Here is a 24,388-nt window from a genome sequence, read left to right as displayed (position 1 = left end):
GTGAGAGCTAGGCGAATAAATTAATACGCGGGTAATGCAAATTTGAAGAAAGTGTTTACAGACAGGCAAGTGCATCCGCGCGTAATAAGTGTAAAAACATTTTTATAATCGGCCCGGCATTCCTCGGATAGATGGATGCCGTCGAATAATGGTAATCGAATTTTGTACGTGAGGGAATTCGAGAGCATAGCTCTCGGCTTGCTCGTAAGCACGCCCGCGGAGTCCTTCATTGCGTAAGGAGATATCGAATCACGTGTGTACATGAGAAGATGCACTTGAAGACAATTACGTAAGGATCGTGCTCGATCCCCGTATCAACCCGCCTCTTCTCGCGGTACCATTTTGTCGGAGCTCATCTCCCGCGAGCAAAACGAAAAAAAAGAAGGAAATAAGCCTAATTTTAGACATCTCAGTTTGCTATTTACGAAAATCATTATCAATTTCTTTTTTATTTGAATTTATGTAGCATTTTCTTCGATAAATTGCTTTGAAAATCTGGATCTATGATGTTCCGCCGTTAATACAAATTGCGAGCACGTTTGAAAACAAAATAATTGCATCTCGTTGAAACAAAACTCGAGGACCAGGACGCGGGGAGTTTGCGTACGCAAGAAACGCCGAAGTTGCATGACGATTTAACGCACATGTGCGAAAACGGACGGCGCGGCTGCCCACGATGGTTCGCGACGCCCACACCGATGAGGGGATCCATCGAGAATCATCGGGAACCACACGGTGCATCGCGGAGGTCAAAGACTCCCCCTCACCTTATCCGACTTCGTCTTACGAGCGTGCGGCCGTCCCGGTCGCGAATTATTGTTCCCTTCGGCGCGCTAGCCCTTAAATTATGCAGCCTTCTCGGTGTCGGCGGTAGGTGTTGCTGGCCATTAGACGCCGCGAGAGAGAACCCCGTGACCCTGCCCCGTCGGGAATCCGTCGTCATCGTCGTTGCACCTTCGCCCTTTCGAGGTGACGCACACAAAACTGACGGGCGCGCGCCGCGCTTGGGTGCGCTTCGCGCGCCAAAGGGGATTTCCCGGCGCGGACGCAGCGACAAATGCAAATCCGGTGAATTAAATTCGTTAAGCGGTAATGACGCGAGCCCCTCGTTAATAGAAGTCGCTCCCGCATTCGCCAGCGCTTCTGCCGAGATATAAACTCGCGGGAATGCTCGTTCGCCACGGCTGCCGGCGTGCGTTAATTCGCGCGAGGGGCGATGCGATTAACATATCAGCATAATTCTCGATTACGAGGACTTCCACGGTACCACCTCGGCTCGCTCTATCATTCGCTGCTATTCCTAGCTTCATCTATCTCCGCATCCTCGATCGTCCTTACGGCGTGAAAAGCGGGTAATCGTCACCGTGATTATCGCGAGCTCCGTTGAACGCTTCTAATCATCGACACGCCGAGAGGATGCCGAGATGCGGTTTCCCCGCATCGCCCGGGGGATCCGCTCGGCGTTCATTATCAGCCCGATCGAGGGAGAGCCGAGCGATTCGTTAAGGAGCGCGGCGATTCCACGCATCTGCGGTTCGCTGCGAAAGAGAGAGGGCGAAGGAACGACAGCTGCGAGCGGTAACGTCGTCTTTTCTCCGCCGACGATATCGACGCGTTAGTCATCCCGCCGAATGTGATTCACGGTCGCGCATTACGTTACGCACCCGGCGATTACCGCCATCCTTGCGCGCCGCGGCTCGCGAAACCCCACGTTATCCGACGTACTGTTTATGCGTATTTATGCACGGGGTGAGGCTCGGCGGAGCCCGCGGGGAAGTCGGCGATTAGAAATCCAGCACATGTCTTTCTGCGTCACGCGGTAAGCTCGCCGCTCCATTGTATCGGACCGCGGGGCGTGGACGATCGTTCTAACACGAGCGGAGACGCGCGATTTCTAAGTCAGGCCATCTCTCTCTCTCTGTTTCTTTCTTTCTCGCGGAAATAAATTTACGAGGGATATAAACTTGGAGATAAATCCGTACTTTAATTACTGTCCGCGAGATATCGGGATATTAGAATGCAGCCTCTAACGCTTGGGGGGAGGGGGGGGGAAACCGTACAAAGAATGGACTGTGAATTTATTCACGCGGTAAAATCTCGTCGTTTGCACGACTCTGTGAGGCTCGGAGTCAAGCTGCGTATTTTTTATGTCCCGCTATAGGCAAAGGAGAAAAGGAACCGAGCATTCTGCTAAAGGTACAAACGATTTTACATATACGCGCGCGCTAACATAAGACGGAAACATAGAGCACAATCGTGCGGATATTGCGCAATCGTGCATACGCAGATACAGGGTATGCTAAAATCAGCGAGCGTCATCTCAATCGCGATCTCTCCTGATTTTGAAAATAAAAAACATTTTTCTTCAACAAAAATATTAAACACGTTCCACTATTAACCTCGCGCAAGTAAAAATAATAATCTTCCAATATAATTTACAGATTTTTTTTTTAAACAAGAAAGAAAGCTGATTAGAAAAAAAAAATCCTAATTAGAAAGGATGCGCAAAAAGCTGTAAACGACAACTCGACGTAGTAGACGATCTTACGGCGCAAAGACTAGCAAAAACTCGGGAATGTGCAATAGGGTTTCCCGACGTTCTCCGTCGAGGAAGACGGCCGCCTCGATAATCCGCGATTAGAACCGCGTTCTGATTCCGGGATACACCCTGTATATCTCGCGTACGCGCCCGAGAAGAAGGCCGTAAGTCCGGTCATATAACGGTCCAGTTATGGTATGGCGAGGAAGCGATCTCTCGCCTCGACACACGATTCCCTCGTTACACGAACGTGTCCTGCACCCCACGGCACCGTCATCATCGCGCCATCGCCACCGTATTTCCGTCGGCCACTTTGCTTATCCCGTCGGCCGATACCGATGCACCTCGTTTCTTCGAGCGTGTACTCGCGCGCGTATCCACGTCTCAATATTTCCTTCCCTTCTTTTTTTATTTCTTTTTAAAATTTTTTTTATTTCTCTCCCGTCCCGATCGGCGATATACGCACGGAACAATCGCGATCGTTGCAGCGGCGGCGATACGTGTCGAGATATTCGACCGCAAACAACCACGTTCCTCCCCTTTCGACGTGTGTACATTGTGGCCGTGATAATAATAATAATAATGACATAATGACGTAATAACAATAGTTGCGATAACATTAGGCACGTTAATAGCGCCTATTCGCGTGACCGTTGCGATAATATCGCGCTTGTTACACGGGACCGTGGCTCTACGTGCAGGATTTCCTTCCTCGAGGTATTCTTCAACATCTTCATAACGAAGGTTTATGTTTATCCGCGCTGAATTTTTATCACGCGATATTAGCGGCAACGATTACATTAACCGAATCTCATAGTCACCCACGGCTGATTCATCGCAGTTAATTCTAGCGCGAGGCACTTTTACGTTTTTAATTTCCTTATCTCGCGCCGTATGACTTTCGATCCTTTTCTTTCTGCGATCGCACTTCCGATAGCGCTGCAATTTTTAATTTCGTAGCTGTTTAAATTCTGATCCACCGTGAGAATGATCTTGCACACCTCGCTGCGAGTTGTAAATTTTTTTTTCTTTTTTAACATAACCAACATATCTCGAAATTAATTAATTCTTTACTTCCCTTGTTTTTTTCTTTAATTCTTCCTTAATTAGAGAATTAGAAAATTTTATCTACGCGTTTCAGAATAAATCAGATCGGCTTTTACATTTTTTACCAATATTAATATCTGTGGCTTACTTTCGGTGTAATAAACGTAATTTTATTTCTGACTGAAAACACCGCGCTGTGTTTTGCCAAACGCAATAAGCCTCGCTTCGAGTCAGGTGTGTCGGAGCAAGCAAAGCCAGAATGGAATGAATGAAGCTTGCGTCACAAGTCGGAGATTACGGATATCGCCTTCGCTTCGACTTCTAATCGTGCCTTTCGGATAATTTCGACTGGGGTCCGTCATGAGGCAGGAATCGCGCGGTAATTATCCGCTACCAAGAGATACCGGGAAATTGCAGCGAGCCACTTAAACGGGAGAGTCGATAAACCGAATTAAAACGATCGGTCGAAGGTGCGGACGGGTGATGTAACGTTGTAATAATGGTCGGCTTCCCCTCCCATCTCTCGACCTCCGCGCGATAATTCCACGGCGCTTGTTAAGATAATAGGTAATAATCTAATTGGCTTGCGCACGATAATTCACGCGGGTTAACGTCGATCGATTCGTAAATACGGAAAGACAGATATTAGCAGTCGGCAAGTGCGATAAAGAGCAACTTGAGGGGATTAACGCCGAGGATAAACGCGATGAAATTGAAATGCATTTTTTTCGCGAACGGTGACGAATGTGGAAAAAATGTGTGCGGAGGCAAGTACTCACCAGTTCGGTGGGCATGGTGTTGCAGGACCTGAGCGGCAGGTTGTAGGTGATCGGGACGGGCTGGCTTCTGTATTCCTGCAGGCAGGAACTGTTTTTCGAAAGGCCGCGCGGGTAGACCAGGCCGTGGAAGTCCAAGTTGCCCTCCGTCGAGATGTGGACGATTATAGACTCGCTCGCGCACTCGATCTGCACGGTGCTCGCTATCGCCGCGGTCGCTGAAACATTAAAACGACAATTGTATATTATAATATTATAGAATATTATAATTATAGAAAATAAATAGCGCGGAAAGATTTACAAAAATCAACGTCCTCGCGACATTAATAGATTCAAGTCACGAGTCTGCGCTCCAGTGATGGATCTTATCGTAGTGAATTCAATAAATCGAATTTAGATCGTGGATGTTAGATTAATGACGCGCCCGAGAGTGCCGTGTCGATTTCTCGGGCGTCAATGGCATAACGGTGATTACCTCACGCGATTAATTAATTCGATATCCGCGTGCCATGTCCATACGCGTCAGATATACTCAAATGGACGGCGACGCTCGGCGATACGAATCGAATACGCCCGTCGACCGATCCCTCGTGTATCCGTATCGCCCGGACATTGTACCCGCTCGGTAATTTATCGTTATTAACGCCCGGCACGTCGGACGAATCTCAGTTAATAGCTTAGAGTTTAATAACCCTACCCAGGCTCACCTGTTACGAATCGCTCTCGATTTCAAGATAACTCGCGAATCGAAGAGCGCTGTGGACGAAGGCTCTCCGATGCGCGAAGCAGGTTCCAATTACGCGGCGAGTACGACGTGCTTCTTTCCGACTTTTTATTACTTTTTTCTTTCTTTTTTTTTTTTTTTTAAATTTCCGCCGACAGGATGATTGCTTCCCGGTTCAACGGTGCAAATAAGCCCGCCGTGGCCGTTGCGAGTGCCTCCCGCGGCGTGCGCGGTCCGCAAAGGGAAACGAAATCAGAAAACTAGAAGAATCCTCGGGCGGCCGGCGGCATGGTTAACAATAAAATTATTCGAGACGAAAGTGAGCGCGCCGGCGCAATTTCGCACTTCGCGGGAATCGTAAAACGCGAAAATGAGCAAAACTCCTGGCCGATCGGGGCGATTGCGGCCGGCCGGACGGCCGGCGGTAACGCGTACGCGAGCTATCGCTTTCCGTTTAATCGTTTTCGCAAAGAGCCAGACCGAAGCCCGTCGATCTTTTCGTCGATTATCTCTGCGGATCTTCCCCTCGAGCCATCGATCTCGCTAACAAGAGAGCTTGCGTTACGCGAAACATTTCGCGATCGCTGAAAACGAGATGTTACTATTGTTACTATATTATTTAAATATTGCACATACTTAAGAAAATTATAAATGTAATCTGAACACATTTTTTTATTATTTAGCTCTGTTGTGACAATATTTTTTAAACGTCTTTTCAAAGATAAATCTGCAGAACTGCAAATGCAATTTTTAAGAATTAATGCCTTTGCGTGGCTCGAGACGAAAGTACTCGAGGAACGAGTCGCTCTCTTCGGCTAATCAATTTATCGCACTAGGAATTCCACGGCATCGATAGAAACTCGCTCGTGACCGTTGGCTCGCGACTAATTAAGCAATAACAGTACGATTCACGCACCGAAACGCACGCGGGCACTGCCTCCGTAGCGTGAAATCAAGCGGCGGTCGCGCCGGCGTTACAATTTCGTTCATCGACTTCGCGCGATCGTACCACGATCTACGGCGGAAGCTTCAATTAAATGTATTATGCCGCGGTATAAATGTATTATGCTGAGCGCAATTGCCGAGTCGGGACCGTTGTTTTTTTTGCTCTTGATGAGCGATGAAAATTAAACACTCGGCGAAATGAATAGATTGCTTGTAGCTACGAGCGCGTCAGATTTATTTCGCGTATTAAATTTTATTTGCGCGCAGGAAAAATCGTCGTCTCGTTAGTACGACCGCGGGGGAAAGCGTAATCGACCAAATCTGCCATTAGTAGCGGGCGATTAAAACCACGGCTCGCGCACATTCATCGCGCCTAATGAGGCCGCGGATTATCGCTCCAGAAAATTCATTAGAGCCACCTCGAGGCGGCAAGAGAGAGAAAGAGAGAGAAAAAGGAGAGAGAACGTGGCGAGCTGTCGCGAGTAAATTGGGAGACTCGCATGCCGTCCTCCCGCGTCTCGTAATGACAATAATCATCGGCGGATTATCATTATCAACCCGCGGGGAGACAATGATGAGAGAGTCGTGAACTTGGCTCGCTTAACTTTGCGAGGCAGTCACGTAGAGTATTCTTCTCTTCCTGCTCTTGTCGCGAAGTATCTTTATCCAGTCATTATCCTTGATGGAAGTGTCAATGATTGCTCGAAAGATGATACTTCCCGCAAGAGTATTGCGAAATACCTGTTCATCATCTCTTCTTAAATACGATTCTTTGGATTCGATAACCGTGAGTTTTCATAACAGTATTTTATTTCACAAATCGCGTTACCCGGCGTTCAGCTTTAAAATTATACTTTCAATTTCAACAAGAAATTCATTTAACGATGTACAAGGAAACGTAATAAGAAAAACGTAATAATGTCCAGGTGGAAATATTCAAACGCAGCAATTTGAAAGCGATCGGCCAGTGTTGAGAAAGTAACGTTATTTATATTCACTTTTTACTTTCTCTCATCCGTCCCTCTCCCGCGTCTTGTGCAACGCGGGTAATAATTACGGAAGTCCCGATTCTCAAAAAGTCATCGTTTGACGGGCGTTTCCTTCGCGCTATTGAGGTGTCCTCCCTCGTCGCTAAATCGAGGAACGACGCCCGATCGCGGTGGGAAGCAATTAACGGCACGCGAAAATGTTTAAACGACACCGTGCGAGCGAGCCTGTGCCTCGATCGCCGTCGGAAATATCGAGGCGGGACCACGAGAAGGAATCCCGGAATCCGCGAGGTCAACGACCGGCTTACGTTCACGTTTCCACGCGGATTCATTCAGGCTTTTCGACGTATAACGGACCCGGCGAAAGAAAAAGATACGGCGGCAGAAAGGAAAGAAACCGAGACCTCTTCACTCTTTTTTTTTTTTACCGTAATTACAGAAAAGTCTCGAACCCTGGGAATAAACGCCACTGATGTAAGCTTCGTGAGATTAAACGATATTGGCGAGTCGCGTCGAGGCCGACAAACGGTCGGCCGTCGGATAGCAAAATTAGAAAAGGGGCACTCGCGGAAAATTATTCAGTCGTTTAACAGCCCGGACTGATACGCGCCGAGTTCTCTAATTATTTAAATAATTTTTCCCTCGATCGCAAAATGCCACGCAAGTGACACGTTCATTAATACGCATTCTTGTTGCATGTTATAAGGTCGTGATATCTTCGTGCGGGAAGACGCTTTGAGCCGAGAGTTAATCGCGCGTGACTGCAAGGGGAATATCCCTTACAAATTCCGTCATTATATCATTAAGATTGCGATTATCCGATATCGTCGTCTGGAATCAATTCCAATAGATGCCTAAGAATACCCGGCTAATGATGCGGTTCCGTCACGACATCTCGCGCGTCGCAATTACTCTCGAGAAGCGAAGAAGCGACGCGCCGCGTGGTCCAAGTCCCGAGGCCGGAAGTCGAAGGTACTTGACCCTTCAGAGTTCTCTTGGACGAGCCGGACTCTGGCCCGATACGCCGAATCTCGCCGCGCGTCGACGCGGAGACGCGCGAGAACCTTTCCTTTCTCGCTCGCGTATCTCGCTTTTATTCGATTTTCCTTTCTTCCGTGAACGCGGGGACGAGCGTCACGTACGCACACGTCACTCGTGCTTTCACACACGGGCGCGGGGTATTCTTTTCTTTTTCCGCCTCTGACTCACAGCCGGCCCGGGTTCCCGAAGGGCATAACAAAGGCGCGCCGAAGAAGTTCCTCTCCCCCACCATCTCGAGCGAGTGCAATTTGCAAACGACACGCGAACCTCGCTCGCTACGCGACTTCCGCCGACGGTCGAGCGCACCTTCGCGCTCTTCCTTTGCTCCATCCTGTTTTCGTTGAAATTCATCTTGCGCGTTCCCGAGGAAAGATTACCGCCGCGCGGATTCCGATGATAGGGCGGACGGTGCGACGTTTAGTTCCCAGCAAATGAGCAACTATATTACCGGACAGGATCGAGTCGAGGACAACCGCACAGCACGCTCTCGTTACGAAATGACCGCCGCGTGACACCGCTTTGCACGTTCGGTTCGCGTATACGCGAACGTAATAATTCTCCAAGTAAACAGCCTAACGAAGCGATGGTGACGCAAATTGAAAGTCGGCTCTATTATCCACGCGAGGCTGCGATCTCATCTCCTCTCCTCTTTCTCTCTCTCTCTCTTTCTGAGTGGCAGATCGAGGTGCGAGCGTAATTAGAAATTCGCGGTGCATGAAGTCCCTCTAAGTGGCCGAATTAACGGAAGCGTCCGTATTTCGTAATAACGTTCGCGCCGGGTAAATCGCATATTCCAGCTGCCTGATTTAGATCCTGCGCAATAAGAAAACGAAGACAAAGCGCGCGTACATATGTATGAGTTACGCAACGACGTCGGTCCTCTTTTTTTATTAGACGCGGTGTCACGGATCCGCGGGAGATGCTCTTCGGTTGACCGTGCCGTTCGCCGGCGATACCTTTCTGAATTCCTTCACGGTTCAGCGACCCCCCGGCGGTTACGGTATAATTAATCCGAACACGCCAACGTAATTCAGGATGGTAAAATATAAAGATGCTAAGGGGAAATTAACAGCAATCTTCCGTAAATGCCGTTGCGAATTACATTGTATTCCGCCGGTTGCAATCTACACCATTAAATCTCTTCGGGCAAAAAAGAAAATTAATTACGGATAAGAATTAATGTTAATACGAAGCGATATGTAATGAAAGTATCATTAATAAGGCATTACGCACGGTAACGTGAAAAACTTAACGCGGATGAGATTTTTTTTCTCTTCTTTTTTTCTTTCTTATTTCTTTTTAACGGAATCGATCGCCACGGAATATATTCACGCCGTAACAAAAAAAAAAAACGAGCGAACGCAAAGGGGACATTAAAGAATTGGCGAAATCGATCGTAGGAGCGCCGAACGAGCCGCGAAAGCCGGGGCACGCACAGTTATGCAAGAACCCGGTGCCTTTCGTGCGTGAGATTTTAATGCGCCGTGATGGACACGAGCGGCATAAAATATCGAGAACGCAGCCGAACGCGGCGCGACGTAGCGCTTCCTGTCGCCGAGCTCGGCTACGTCGACGACACGGTGAATCGCGTACATGCGATTCTCTGGAAAACGCGCGAGAAAATTGCGCGGGTAATAGCCCGTTTCAGATTTTATTGCGCCGCGCACACGTACGCGCGCGGAACGATTATAGAACGGGTCTCTTCCTCGATAAAACGTGTCCTCGTGAAGTCGGCACCGCGATTATTAATTTCAAAGATTTATTCGCGATACCACTGGTTCCCGATAAATTTTAGAAAGAGTGACAGAACAGCGGAAGCAAATATTCTCAAACAAATTTGATCACTGCAAAATCGACGCACGACGAAAGCCAACGATCCAAAATCTAACGCTGTTGATTAATTTGCATTACCGGGGCGAAAAGTTTCCCGTGGCGAAATCGGTAGGCCTCGGAGAAGAGCTTCCGGTGAGGAAGCGACCTAGGTGTGCGCGAGCATCCGCGTAAAAACGCTCGGGTCGGTAAGTTTTTCGCTCGTTAAGATTTTCGGTGAAGATCCGCCGGATGCGTCCTTACGAAATTCCCCTGAAATCTCCCGGTGCTCGCCTTCAGATCGCGTAGATATTAGCGCCGATGTTTCATAACGTATTCATCCGATGATCAATCCGACTTTCTAACTCGCCGCTGCGTTATAAAAACCGCATCTTTTCAATCCGATCGCCTGACGTGCGAACGAACGTCTTCGTCTGGCTTCGAATTAAATGCATGAATTGCTACCTCGTATACATTCAGTCCTCCGCTTTTTTATTATTAATTAAAAAAAAATTTTTCTTATTAGAAACCTCATACAAGCTCTTTCACGAGAGCGGGCAGTTAATATCGCCTCGCAATATCACGAGGCATGCTAGCGGTGCACCGCTTTTGAAAATCGCGAGTAGCGGTACAGTCGGTGACCGGTGCAATTATACGGCACGAATTATGCAAGCGCGCACCGGCTCTAATGATCGGTCAGCTGAATTCCGTTATAGGACGGGGCTGTGGAACGCGTCTCTTCGGCCCGATGTAACTGTCGTACATACATATTCGCGCGCGTCTCGCGGTCGCGTCGCAGTCCCGCTAGCAACCGGAAATGACATCGGCGTTCCGGCGTAGCGTCTCTCCTACGCATACGGAGAACGGTTACGCAACGCGTTTATTATATCATCCTTAACTCATCTCGCCGTAATAGACGTAATAAAGAGTCCTCGGCCTCTATTTTTGTTTATTCCGCGATATTAATATATGAATCCTTTCGCCGCGCTTCGGCATCGCGTGCGTATTATACCGCGCGCTTAAGGCGAGTCCGCGCTTCCGTTGATGATCTCTTCCGAGTAACGTTCGAAGAAGAGATGCACGCGTCGCGCACGTTAGTGTGTACGCGTAAGTATAATTTCCACCGCAGGATGCGCGGGGCGAACCGAGCGTAAACATGTACGTAAGTGCACCCTTCCGGTGCCGGGAACCGTCGTTTTCCGTTAACCCGGAGGTTACAACGCGCGACGCTTCGTCTCTCTCTCTTTCTCTCTCTTTTTCTAGAGAAGGTAATCGCGGCAATTATTCGTCGCACCGTCGCGTAATACAATTCAGAATAATAGTCTCGCGACCGCGGCGCAATCGTCAGCTGCAATTAACGTGATTTTAATAGACTTATCCGTTATTCTTTACATAATTAATCATTTCACGTCGCAACTCGTATTAATCAATCATAAGTTAGTATAATGTATAACGGGCTTTAATTCTAAATTGAGGTATGTTTAAACATATGTAATTATAAGCGGAAGACTATCGGATTAAAAATGTAAACCTGCCCGTGACCGAGTGCGAAACGAAGTTTAATAATTAATTTCGAGATTATACGCAACTGTAAGCCAGGTTTTTTAGCCTTTAATTTTGTATTACCTTCCGTATAACACGTTCAGACGAGGATATTTGAAATTCGATTCATATCGTGCGAAAATCAGAAATTCAAATGACACGAAATCTACAGTTACGCGGCTGTGCGAAACCCGGCGAGACTAATATAACTCGGAACGTGTGATCGAGATTACGGTCCTAGATGCATAAGCAGAACGTGCCCGGCGTACCGACGAGAAGATCCTGTCTCTAGCGCGAGATCCAGGATCATCCGGGCGAGGCGCTTCATAAAACGTGGGACGATCGCGGGAGTTCGACACGATCCGCGTCATCTCGTCACGCGTGTTTCAATTGCGGGAAATTCACCGGCACTTTAAACGAGACGGGGGGGAAAAGAAGGTAACTTTAATGGGAAAAACCGCAGGCAAGAGTCGCGAGTAGAAATGATACGTGATTCGCGCGACGAATTGCGTTACGCAATAAAGTTACGCGTACGCGGAGACGAGCAAGGTTACGTTTGCGAGACAAGGCTGTAACCGGTATGTCACGTAATTCACGATCCGTTACGCGATTTACGTCTCCTGACGCCTCGTCAAAATTCAACCGGCGAAAAACTGCCATTTCTTTTTTTTTTTTCTTTTTGCCGCCGCGGTCGCCGCACTCGTTTATATTAGATTGCGAGGCACGGCCGCGGGTAGATACGTCGACGTCGAAAATACAAATTTTACGAGGTAGCGGTAGCGTGAGAACCGACAGATTTCGGACGACATCGAAGATTCCGATTAAATTGGATTTAGGAAACAAACCTAGTCGGCTGCACGCGAGGCTTTGAAAGCCGCCGAGCAAATCGCAATCTCGACAATTTCTATCCCCGTTGCGGAATACGAGAAACGGTATAAGAACAATCCGGTAGACGAGCGACGCTCTAAAGAAACTGCCACTGTCGGAATGCCTGAGTAATTGCCCACGGCCTTGAAAAGATGAGCGGATTGTGCGAGCCGGCGCCGTCGAAAGCGCGCGGAATCAATACCGTCCGCGTGGAAATACCCGCCGGTATCCCCGGAAGAGATTTATCGAGGGCTCAAGGATGCTCCGCGCGATACTTTTTACGAGTAAATAACGCCGCGAACGGGACTGAATAGAAGATGATTGCCCCCCCGGTGATCCTGGCAAAAAACGTAACGTCGAATCTGATCCCGTAAACGTGAATCGCCGCGCGCGAGATGGACTCGAAATCGTCTCGCTGCTCCGCGAGCGTTTTCACATTTTTCAACCCTCCGAGCGCTTTGACCCGAGAGTACGGTACACGAAACTCGGGTAACGATTTGATTTCCAGAAAACGGTATGTATTACTGTAAAGTCCCACCTGCATCGCGCGCTCGCCCCGGCACGTTCTCGGCCGGGTTCGTTTCGACGGTATTACGTGCGCCGAACGGTTAAAACGAGTCGGAGGCGAACCGACGCGGCGGCCGGACGGAAGTAGTGATTTAGCAATCCGGACTACGAAATTAGGCGGCCGAAAGCCGGAGATTTAATCCAGTTTCGAGACAACAACGGCACCGATCCAGCTCGCCACGCCGGGACTGTCCTTTTCCTTGGCGCGAAACAAAGGCGCCGATTGCCCCGCTCGTTTCTCGCGATGCTTATCCGCGAATCAACGCGTCGCATCACATTGCGCCGCGGCCCTGGCCGGCTCGTTATCTCTTCGCGATTTCCTCGCTGCTCGACCTCCCGCCGACAGGCCCATCCGCCGTTTAACTCTTAGAAGCACGGATATTGCGTTCGTAAAAGAATTAATAGCCAACGCTGTGCGGAGAGGCTACCTTTCGCGAAAGAAAATATCTCTGTTTATACCGACGGATTCTTTCACGACAAATTATTACGCTATCGTATAATTGCAATAAAATAAAATTTTAAAAATAATAAAATAACACCGACGTATTTTAATTTAATTGAACATAAACCCATCGAAATTCAATTTAAAAACCAATTTACGTCGACTCGTGATCCAAGTCGTTCGTTATCGATTAAGATGCAATAGTGATCGCGTGTGATCGCGTACTTGCATTGCGAGAAATGGAAAAGCGAAGACCACCCCATTTTTTTTTTTTCAACTTGAACGATTCCCGCAGCCTTGACGCGATCGACTCGCTTCGGTGCACCTTCGTGCTCGTCGCGGGCTCTTCGAAGGTGCTTTTATATCCGCCTTCGACCGCGGTTCCACAGTTGCTGCACGCCCTATCATTCGTTACGCTGCCAGCCACGTCGGGTCGCTTATTTTGAATAATAGTAAATCAACGCCCCGCCGGACGATTTCCGTCTCCTCGCGAAGTCTCGCCGACGGTTGCGGTCTGACAACCTTGACGCCCGGGCGTCATCCTTACCCGAGGATCAGATTCTTTGCTCTGGTTGTCGTTTACAATAGCACGTGGAAGACGATCGTCCGAGTAAAACGATAGATCGGCAATTGTTTTCCGGATGCTTAACTCTTTCCATGTACACGTACCATCCCGGTACGTGTGATTTATATCAGGTGCCCATATACGAGTTTATACGTGAGTTTCAGCGGAAAAAATGCTTCGCTGAGAGTCATATAATTTTCACGGAAGGCATCAAGTTTACCTTTACAAAAAAAAAAAAAAAAAAAACACCGTACCGCGATGGAGCTAATTATTCTTGCGCACAAGGAAAATATGACTGGTTCGTAAAATTACCAGTTACCGTGTGCATTCCGCGCATCCTATTTCGCGCGATGCACCGGCCTTCGTAATGAATACCCATTGTTCGAATTACGTCGCTTTTTATTTTCAGAAGGCCGTCTCCCTCGAATGACTCTGGGGTGAATATATTCCAACGCGAGAAAATACATCCAAGCGGATATTTTTATTTCTTTCTTTTTTTTATCATTAATATTTATTCACGCATTTTACTTCCCCTTCTGCAACATGTAACCGAATAAATATCCAAATGTTAACGAGACTCGAATTTTTAGCTCCATCCACGGTCTCAAGATTTTTCTACGCTCAGTGGTTCTTTTATCAGACATCTGCGTCTGATAAATTCGCCACTGAACGCGCCTAAAACCCGCGATCAATAATAACCGTCGCGAGATGCGTCGCACGGCGACGATATTAATTGCACGCCACGCTCCGCGCTGGATTCATCGCCGCGCGTGTACGACGCAATTACTTCGATTTACTATCCCGAGGTCGGCGATGCGCGCCGCGGAGATTCCTACGCGCAATGATATTTCCGTCGACGCCATTCGTCACGAGGGACTTGGCGTTCTCACTCCCGGCGCGAGCTCGCCTTGCACGGCGTTAAACTCCTCGCCCCGGCCGATTTACCGTGTCGACGTAATGCTCATTCAATTATTAATGACTCCCGCCAGCCGCGTCCGTTTCCAGCCGCGGCGAAATCGTCGAGGAATCGCCAGAAGAAGTCAACGAGTGGCCTCGGGGGGTTTTGGATCCCCGCATGCCTTCGCCGCGATTCGTGAGAATCCATCGCTCATCTCCCTCGCGAAATAAAATTAAAAGAAAAAAAAAAATTTGTATCGCCGGATCTACTATCTCAAATTTTAATCGACAGACGTTCGCGCACACCCATTAGGTATTTCGATCCAGGATAGCAATCGTCTTGACGCTTCAATGTATCGTATTCTCAATTCATTTTAATTACGCTGCTTGTTTTATTACTAATTTTTTTTTTTTTGTATACCTCAGCGAGAGAAGTAAAAAGAGAAAAGAAATGATTGATGAGTCGTTGTAAATTAATAACAAGTTCGATCTTTATTATCCCAATAATTAATAATAATTATAATAATAGATAAGCTCTGATCCAAGATATACGTATAACAAAGACGATGTATGTGAAAAATGAATGGTAGCATATTGAAATGTTAATAAAAAATAATGTCGGGGCAGCAAAGGAACTCGATCGTGGCAAAATAAAGACGTTCAGTTGCAGTGTGCCGTTTCGGCACGATAGTTTCGCGCGATTCCAACGGCTTCGCCAAATTGATTCCTACGCAAACGGCGTCCGGCCGAGGCACCGCGGGCGCGTGGCATAGATGAATTGTCGGGGATTCCACATAAGGTATACCGTTATCGATTCGGACGATTCTGAAGTAAACGAAAACGGTATATTCCCCCGGGGCATTCGATTCTTTTACACGCCGCTTCTTCCTATCGCGCCTCTCGTCGCGAGTGCCGCGAGTCTCTCGACAATGCCTCTTCCCCCCGCGATCGAAGATCCCGGTTTCAGACAACGCGATAGCGTCCCTGATTCCACGGGCCGACACCTTCCGGGGCACTTCCGGGGTGAACGCGGCGAGCCGTGACGCGGATCGACGTCCGCGAATCTCCCTTTCGATCGGACGCGCAATCGCTCGAAGGATCGCATCGCGACCGATTCATCGGCCCCGGATTACCCATGGCTTACATCGCGGACGGTATGCGACCGTGACGGAAAGACAAAGCGGTCAGGATGTAACCGAGGAAATGCAATATTATCGTTATCGTCGGCGAGATTGCGATCAAGGACGTACCCCACGATTTCGTTCCCACGTGGAAAACTTTTTACATCACGGAGTTGCAACTGGTTAATAAATCAAATTTAAAAAAAAAAAAAAGAAAAAGAGGGGGAAATAAACCTTTTGAAGAGCTAAATCAAAGGGACAGGCTTCCCATGACTTTACTTCAATTTTACGCCAGTGAATATACTTTAATTTGTCAGCTAACGGGCCCGCGACCGTTAACTAACCTACGGAGCTATCGTAATTGCGTGCGTCAGGTGCTGATTTTCGCATGCGGACAGCTAGATTGCGAAAACTGATCGGAATAAATTCGCGGTAACGGGACAACGCGACACCGGGCACCGACGCCGCGCCGGACCGTTTAACGATGCAGCCGATCGTCATTAGGCAGGATCATTTATAACCGCCTGCTCTCATCCTATTTACGATCCTACCGTAACGCTGCCCGTCGGGTCATCGACGATAATTGCCGATTTACAAGCGCGCGATCACAAGCGGGACGCGTACGTATAATACACACGCTCGGGCATATTCACCGGCTGCTGCGTTACGGAAGAGAAACTTATCACCAAGGTCGGCGAAGTCAACGGTAACCAGTTAAGTTTACGACGTCCAAATTAACACGAAGCGCCAATTCGAGACCGCGAGCGTCGTAACAGATGCCTTTCCGAGCTGCGCGGCAAAAGCTTCGGCGCCGCGTCTAATATTAATAAGAAACCTCGCAACATTAATTACGTTATATTAATTACGATAATTACGACTGGCCGCGGCGTATTGAAGAACAGCATCCGACTGTCCAACGTAGAGTTCTTTATTGCAAAATGATGCGGGGGGGTCATAAGACAACGACGTCAAGTCCACGTAGTTATCTTGGACAGAATACGCGGACGAGAGAAATGGAATTGACGCCAAGGAGAGAAAAAAAAAAAAAAAAGATACTGAATCATTACGTCTAATTTATCAAGGCGTCGGATTGATCGTCGCACCGTGACATAAGTGCGCTGTAACGATGAAATCAGATTAAAAGATAATGATGTCAAATCAAGGGGTAAAGCGTGAAGTGCATTAGCCGCCTGTACGTCGCATTAATGGCACATAAAGTTAAGCGAATAACTAATCCGACGTAGTAGCGAGATCGATCGATGGAGATAGAGCGCGATAAATTACGTCGGTACTCCGATGTCGTAACAATATCGCGAATATAATTTTTCGCAGCCCTTCTTCCTCGCGGTGCGATAAAATTTCGAGAAATAATAAAATAAAATAGTAAACCGCGCGATAAAATATTACCGAGTTCTTCGTAGAATTAAGTCTTTTAAAGAAGCGAGCAAAAAGAAAAAATTATTATTATTATAATAACTTTAATCGATAGAGATAATTCTAATTAGAGATTTCTTTTTGATATATTCCATTATAATTATGCCGCGACGATAAACATCCGCAGTCCTTAATTATCGCGCGCTAACGAGTGTGGCGACAGTTTTATCCCGTACGAGCGCGACCGACGGTGTGAAAAATTCCTCGACGACATAAGAAGACGATGCATTCAAATGCGCAGAATGCGTTAAACGCGGACGATCTCATTCGCACGGCCTGGATTTTTTTTTAATACGTCGCATCGTCGTGTCCTCGGTTATATCAATCTGACGTATTCTCAGGAATTTATTTTTTTTTTTCTTTTTTTTTTGCGAGGGTCGTTTACGCGCCCGAAAGATTTGTCAGTCTCTCACGAGCTGTAAAACTGCACTTACGCAGTCGCTCGCTTTCTGCAAGATATTTTCTACTCGATGATTTTAGAGAACGTTCATGAAGAATTGGAGAACGCGCCCAATTGAGACCACGCGGGTTTTTCTAGCGGAAAACGACGATTTCACCGAGAATTCGTTTAACGAGCGTCGGCTAACAGCGGATTAATTTGTTTCTTTAACAATACAAGCTTTCGATAAATATCAGTTTAATAAAACGGTAAACGGGAGAATGAGAACTAAACGATGCGGTTTATCGGCATGGCGCATATATGGAAGAACGGCTGCGGGGTAGTGTGGTGCATGTGAGAATAATAGTTTCGTCCTCCGCGCGAGAGCGAACGAGTGTTCGCATGCACGAAGGTAGGAGCGAAAAAAAATACTTTCTTCGAAGGTGCGGTTTCTCTTCGAGAGTGCAGAAACAGCGGTTCGAGAGGCACTAAACAATGCACTACTCGATTCCGACGATGATAGCGCCTTACAATGCAATAATCGGAATGTAAATCTCTCGAGAACAACCAAAAAGATATCTGAGGGGGGGAGAGATCGCAAAGAATTTGGAACATGTTAATTCATCGATTTTTAAATGTACTACACACACGTATTTTAACTTGATAAAATAAAAATTACGAAACAGATTAAAAGCATAATGTTAAATAAACGCAGCCGTTAATGAATTTAAAAAGAATAAACCTGCAAGTTTTAGTAATTTATTATAATTTATAATTGTAATATATATATATAAATCTCGTCGAATTTAAATATCGTGCCTCAATATTATTAAAATATTAATATTATTAAAATAAAGATTTTAAGATTTAACTAAATTTATAGTAAAAAAAAAAAAATAAGCTAATGGTAAATCTGCATACGTATATACGTGTGCGCGTGCCATGTTTGTCTAAGAACACATGTGTGAATGGCAAATTGGATTATAATTAGGTGACAGTCTCTTAATAGAACATTTGTATGTCAAGAAATAAGCCTGTCGACAGGCTGTAACGGTTAGAAAGTAAATTAGCTTGAAGAGATGACTTAAGATCATCAGCATAAAGCAGCGCGTAAACGTGTTCGAGAGTAGGCGCCAAATCATTTGTAAAGAGAACAAACGGAAAGTAATAATAATAATAATATAATGCGGAGGACGCGTGCCTAGTTTCTTATCAGGGCAGAACGGAACAATTTCATTTTCCTTCGTTCTCAACGAGGCGCTTCGGCGGAACAAACGACAAAAAGTAAAAGTCCGAAAGGCACCCGCGGGCGCTTCAACAGAGACTTTCAATTCATCTTTGTCAGGAGGGAAATAGTGTGTTGGTCTCGCTCATTAATCGTCGTCTCGTGAAGCACCCAGAGATATTCGAGGAATTATGAATCTATACTCGACGGACATATATCGAACTGTTTTATGCAAAAAAGCGCGACTTAACATTGTTACTAACAAACTGACCATGATCGAGCTTAATAAATCTAATAAATTAAATTTAATATACGTACATTAACCGTCCTGCTTCTTTAACAACGAAATTAATTTCTATTTAACGTTTTAAAATATATTTAGTAGAATTATTCTTGCTCGAGTAAATAAAACTAAGTTGTTGCATCGCGAAATTGATATCGAAAACTGCGCGATTCGGCGCGGGACCGCGGGCGGGTTTTGCGAAAGACTGGTTCTGCGATTTGCGATTCTCCCGATAAGGTGGGCAGAGGCGAGTTCCGAACAGACGGCGCGTTTCCGCCGATACGATAAGTGAAATTTGACTTGCGGTCGTGCGACTGCGTGAAGTAAAAGGCCTGAAAGTGTCCCGGAGCCAAGTGCACGGCGTGGACTTTCGATTCGCGTCGATGCCGCGGCGGATATCGCGATGGTGTGCACCGCTCGTCCCGGTTATAATAGTCATCTCGTTTCGTGCCGTTTATATCTCGCATCACTCTTTCTCCGTTCATCTCGCGGCCGGCTTCGCTCCTTTCCACACGAGAATCTAGGTCGCACGGCTGCGTTCACCTTCCAGCAAAAGCAATGTCTTCCAGGGAAGGTCGTCGGTCTGTCTAGAAAGACTCTCCACCGAACGACGACTTTTCCCTTTCGTTAAAATCACCCGTCGATTAAATACTTCCCGCCCAATTTCGCTGACGTAAGAAAAATCTGCATCCGACTAAAAATCGCTGCGGCAGCAAAGCGGATAAGATTATAGTCCCCCCCTATTTTTTTTCCTTTCTTTTTTATCAAACGTTAATAAATACGAGTCTTGAGAAGCGTTCAAATAATTTTCTTCGTTTATTAATTACCGCTGACGCGCTCGTGACGTCGTTTATCAAATTTCGTTAATGCAACGGAGAGATTTAATTGAAGATCACCGAATAATTTTTAAACCTATTGACGTTGTACTTAGTAGTGCTACGGACGTGATTACAGGTACGCACTCGTTTTGAGATTACTTTTTGACGTCAATTCCGTTGATAAGAAATCAATATTTAATTGATGCAATCAAACATGTCGGGAGCAGATAAAATCACCGACGCACGCCAGCGCGCATTCAAATCCGCGCTTGATTGATCGAGACGCGCAAAGGCAATTAGCCCGCGTAATTAATTACGCTTCTCCGTCGGGGCGTTAAGAAAGTACAGGAGGTCGATTACTTTCTCGTAATTACGTTTATTGCCAAACCGTTATACTTCGTTACCGCGAGCGTCCCACCTCGCGCATCATTGTCATCAGGCCGGTATTGTGCCGTCATTAGAAAGTGCGCGTCGTGTGGAAAGCGTCCACTTTTATCTGATTATCCGGCAATTTGGCTTTGCGAGAACGAGAGGGGAGTCGGCGATTTTTTTCGCGGGAGAAAATACCACCGCGCGAATCGACGTGGAAAAGGAAACCGACGGAATCGCCGGCGTACGAGCCGCATCGCGAGCTTCCGATTCCGCGTACGCGAGATCGGCGTCTAATTGATCCGTTCCTAATTAGTCGTCGCCCCGCGTCACCGGAACAATTAGAAAGCAAGTCTTACATGCATATATATATATGTGTACTCACATGTCGGCAGCTGTTGAGGTAGCTGGGCTGCGTGCGTACTGGCATCGCTGTGCCTCGTTATTGTGATCTGAAAACAAGGGGAAAGGCGATGCATTAGATCTTCTCGCTTAATAAGATAGAATTGTTCGCGTTGACTGCCGCGTGTTAGCCGCCGGTGGCGGGCGTATCTCGCAAACGCAATTAGACGACTAGCGCAACACGCACGATATTGTAACACGGCTGTAACACGCGTGTCGCAAGTGGTATCTAACGCTTAAGTAAGAACTGGTGCTTACAAGCTCCAGAAAATATTGTCAATTTTTCTCCCTGGCACGGCGAGACTCGCGGCGCGAATATAAAGTCGACGGTGGCCCGAGAAGAGCGCCGAGACGCGGAAAGAGAATCTAAAAAGGCAGGAAAGGAATCGTGGAAGAGATTACGTAAAATTCAAGATAATCGGCGTTAGGTAAACACTGAGGAGAGGCGTGGAAAAAGAGAGCAGTGTCGCCGTCACTTTTAGTCTGATGGGACGTATTTATCAGGATCAGGTTAGCCCCGGTGACGGAGCAAGTTGCCACAATTGGCGGTGTGATATCATCGGCGTTCGCGGAGAAGTCGATGACGAAATGAGCGCAATATGCTGGCGCGGGGAGATATAAAAAAAAAATAAAAAAAAAATAAAAAAAGAATTAAGATCCGACTCTTCGGAGCCGTGAAACGCCTCGAGACGAATGTGCTGCTCAGCCGTTCATTAAAATAATACGCGTAATCGCAGTCGGCGTACTCGCAACGAGTGATGATTTATCCCGATTCGAATTAATTTAATCCAACTCCCTATCGCGAGCCGTTCCGAACGAATTCGCGGTATCATTACCCATTTTGCCGTAATCATTATCCATTTGCCACGTCCGTTAACTGTCGCGTCATTGCGAAACGATGGGAGCGTCGCCGTCTTAGCCGCAACGATCCGAGATGAAAACGAGATCCCGCGAACAGGCAGCCGGCGAGGATTTATCTTCATCGCGCCCGATATCGCCGTTTAACGTGTCGAATAAATTGATTACCGAGGGATCCCCATCACGGTTTACGGGAACACCATCGCCTGTGCGATTTCAAGCGATTCGTTTTAAACACACGTCTGCGGCGCGTTGTACAGTCCGATAGACGTATTCCGTAGCCAAGTATTAATTTAACCGATCGCTGGCTCGATGATCGATCGCCGGGCGATTAAAGTGCGCGATATGAAAGTCTTCGCGAAAATGTCATGCCCGAGTTGATCGCCTCTCGCTGTTCTCGCTCGCTAGATTGTGCGAGCCGCATGCTGTTCCCACTTTTCAGAGAGTATCAGACCGCTGGACGGCTGTCGTCGCTGCTTAAGAAAAAAATATAAAAAAAAAAAAGAAAGAAAGAAAAAGAAAAAAAATTTGCGTAAGACGGGAAACGCTTTCTTCGCGGGCTAAAATAAATTATCGTCGCGGAGCGTTGAAATTAATGACCGTCCGGTTACGTGAATACATTATTTGCGATAGCTCGCGACGTCCGCAAGAAAAAGGAAAGACCGTCACTCGGCGCAGACAAGGTCGCTGTTGCCTTTAATAAAATCGTACGAACGATGGCGTCATTCTAATGAGGAGGGGAAAATGAAGTAATAAAACGGTGATTGATTTCTCGAGCGAAACATGGAAGTTCTCTACCCCTTTTCTCACGTCACGGCGCTCGCAAATGAGACAGGTGCCGGTTATTGTGGCGATGAGAGACGCGCGAGAGTTTCCACTCCCTCTCCCCGTTCACCGTCCGATAATGGAAGAGACGTGCGGCGCATTAACGTCATTAACGTGTATCCGCGGCTAAAATCGCCCGTGATTATGCCATCCGGCGAAACGTCGCGATAATTTATTTTTAGATTAACAGCGACGAGAGATACACGTGTGCGGTAATCGCCTGCCATCAATTCGATTCGAGGTCCGTTCTCGCGGCGCGTAATCTCCGCGTAGATGAGTAACGTTCATCTGCAGCGTGTGGCTTCAACGCGGAAGACACGTGGACTCGAGCAAAGGTGTGCGTACACTTAGCGGGCGAACAGCGAACATTCCTAAACGATTCAATCACTGCAACAATGACATATCGCAACGTACATCACCGACGAGGGTTTCGCGGTTGCTGTGTTCGTTCGATAAGTGTATAACGTACTTTGAGACGATTCAATCTGGCTGCGAACAGTTGCGAATCGTTGCAAATCCGTCCGTATAGCCGAGGCCGCTTGGCCGATCGGAGATCGCGCGTCTTCTGACCTGGCCAATTCCTCCAGGTCCGTACAGAAGCGGTAAGCGGAGCGACAACGATCGCGAATTAATAGCGAGCAAATAACACAAGGACGATAGCCGCGCAATTTTCCCTCGACACACTTTTGTCTTTCCGTCGCTTCCAATTCAGGTATCGGCGAACGAGCGCTGCATCTGAAAGCGATAGCTGACCTAGGAGAAGCGACCGCGAGAGAGGGCTCCCGCGGAGCCCTCTCGCCTTTCTTTTTCCCACGCGGGACGATCTCGCGCGTAACCTGGGATAAAAGTTTATCTCTCGGCGCTAAAATAACAATCGCCCCGTGAGCGCTAGCTCGACACCGCCGCGGAAAGTTTCACGCGACCAGGAGGTGACGGAGTCTCCGTGGGGAACGCTGACGTCAGCATGGCCGGCGCTTGTTCGTCCGTGCAATGAAAGTGGTCTAACGAGTCACCGGCCATTCAAGTGTGTACACACTCGGCACGACGTGCTCCCCCTTTGCATCTCGTTCTCTCTCGCTCTTTCTCACCTCGCGCGCCGACCAAGCTCGCGACTCTAAAACGCCAAAGTGAAGGCGATGGCGAAAGAACCGTGGCACGGCGGCTGCCGGCCAATTTCTATCCCGGAGTCCCGGTCCCATTAATTTGACGAGCGCCCGTGGCGAGACAGATTATCGGCGATGCATGATACAGTTCGATCGTAACGTGACGTGCGCGAAACGCGGCTGAGATACCTCGGATAAAGCCGCGGCCCAGCTCCGGCGCGCGGAGTTAGTTCGCCGGCAGCAAGACCGGACCATATAAGGTTCGCGACGTTCCATGTCCGATGGAATCCATCGAGGACTGACCTTCGCTTCGCTCCGTACGCGAAACGCGCGTCTTCGCCGGCGATAAACCGAGGGAGAAAACCGAGGGGCTCGCTCGTGGTATCCCCGATAATGATAATAATATCAGTTAATCGCCAATTCCCTTATTAATTGCTCGTTACGGCGGATAAGCGTTAATCGCCCGGGAGGAATATTCGCCGGCGCCAAGTGTTGGCTAAAATTAGCCCTGACGTCACTCGCGACGGTATTCTTGGACTTGGTCGTTTAATTAGAAAATTTTATTACATTTAACGTTGATACCGCGAGTCTCTCTCGGTCGTCGCGCGTTTAATTTAACGGTCAACGCGACAGGACGATAGTGAAACCGAGACGGTGATTGCGTCGTCGACAGAGACACGGTCCTTGGACCGCGTCAAGTAGTTCAATAGGTAATTGGAGCGACGGACTCCGATCAGCAGCCGCGACTCAACACGGATCTAACGTGGGCCGAGATCTCCTTGAGATCGCCGCCCATTACCTCGCTATTGCAGACACCCAGG

General features: G+C 47.7%; 1 protein-coding gene across 1 annotated transcript in view; it reads right to left on the bottom strand.

Moving 5' to 3' along the window:
- Window positions 1-24,388, bottom strand: part of Pio (zona pellucida domain-containing protein piopio) — a 54,445-nt gene that overhangs the window by 23,527 nt on the left and 6,530 nt on the right. Inside the window, exons 3-4 of the mRNA XM_070668364.1 lie at window positions 20,765-20,831; window positions 4,366-4,580 (exon numbers count right to left, since the gene is read on the bottom strand). Of these exons, the coding sequence (XP_070524465.1) occupies window positions 4,366-4,580; window positions 20,765-20,831 (282 nt within the window). The remainder of the gene's footprint in view (window positions 1-4,365; window positions 4,581-20,764; window positions 20,832-24,388) is intronic.

The sequence above is a fragment of the Cardiocondyla obscurior genome, linkage group LG17 (genome assembly GCF_019399895.1).
Source record: "Cardiocondyla obscurior isolate alpha-2009 linkage group LG17, Cobs3.1, whole genome shotgun sequence".
Lineage (NCBI taxonomy): Eukaryota > Metazoa > Arthropoda > Insecta > Hymenoptera > Formicidae > Cardiocondyla > Cardiocondyla obscurior.
The sequence above is the reverse complement of the archived record's forward strand: the minus strand, read 5'-3'. Positions and strand labels throughout refer to the sequence as shown.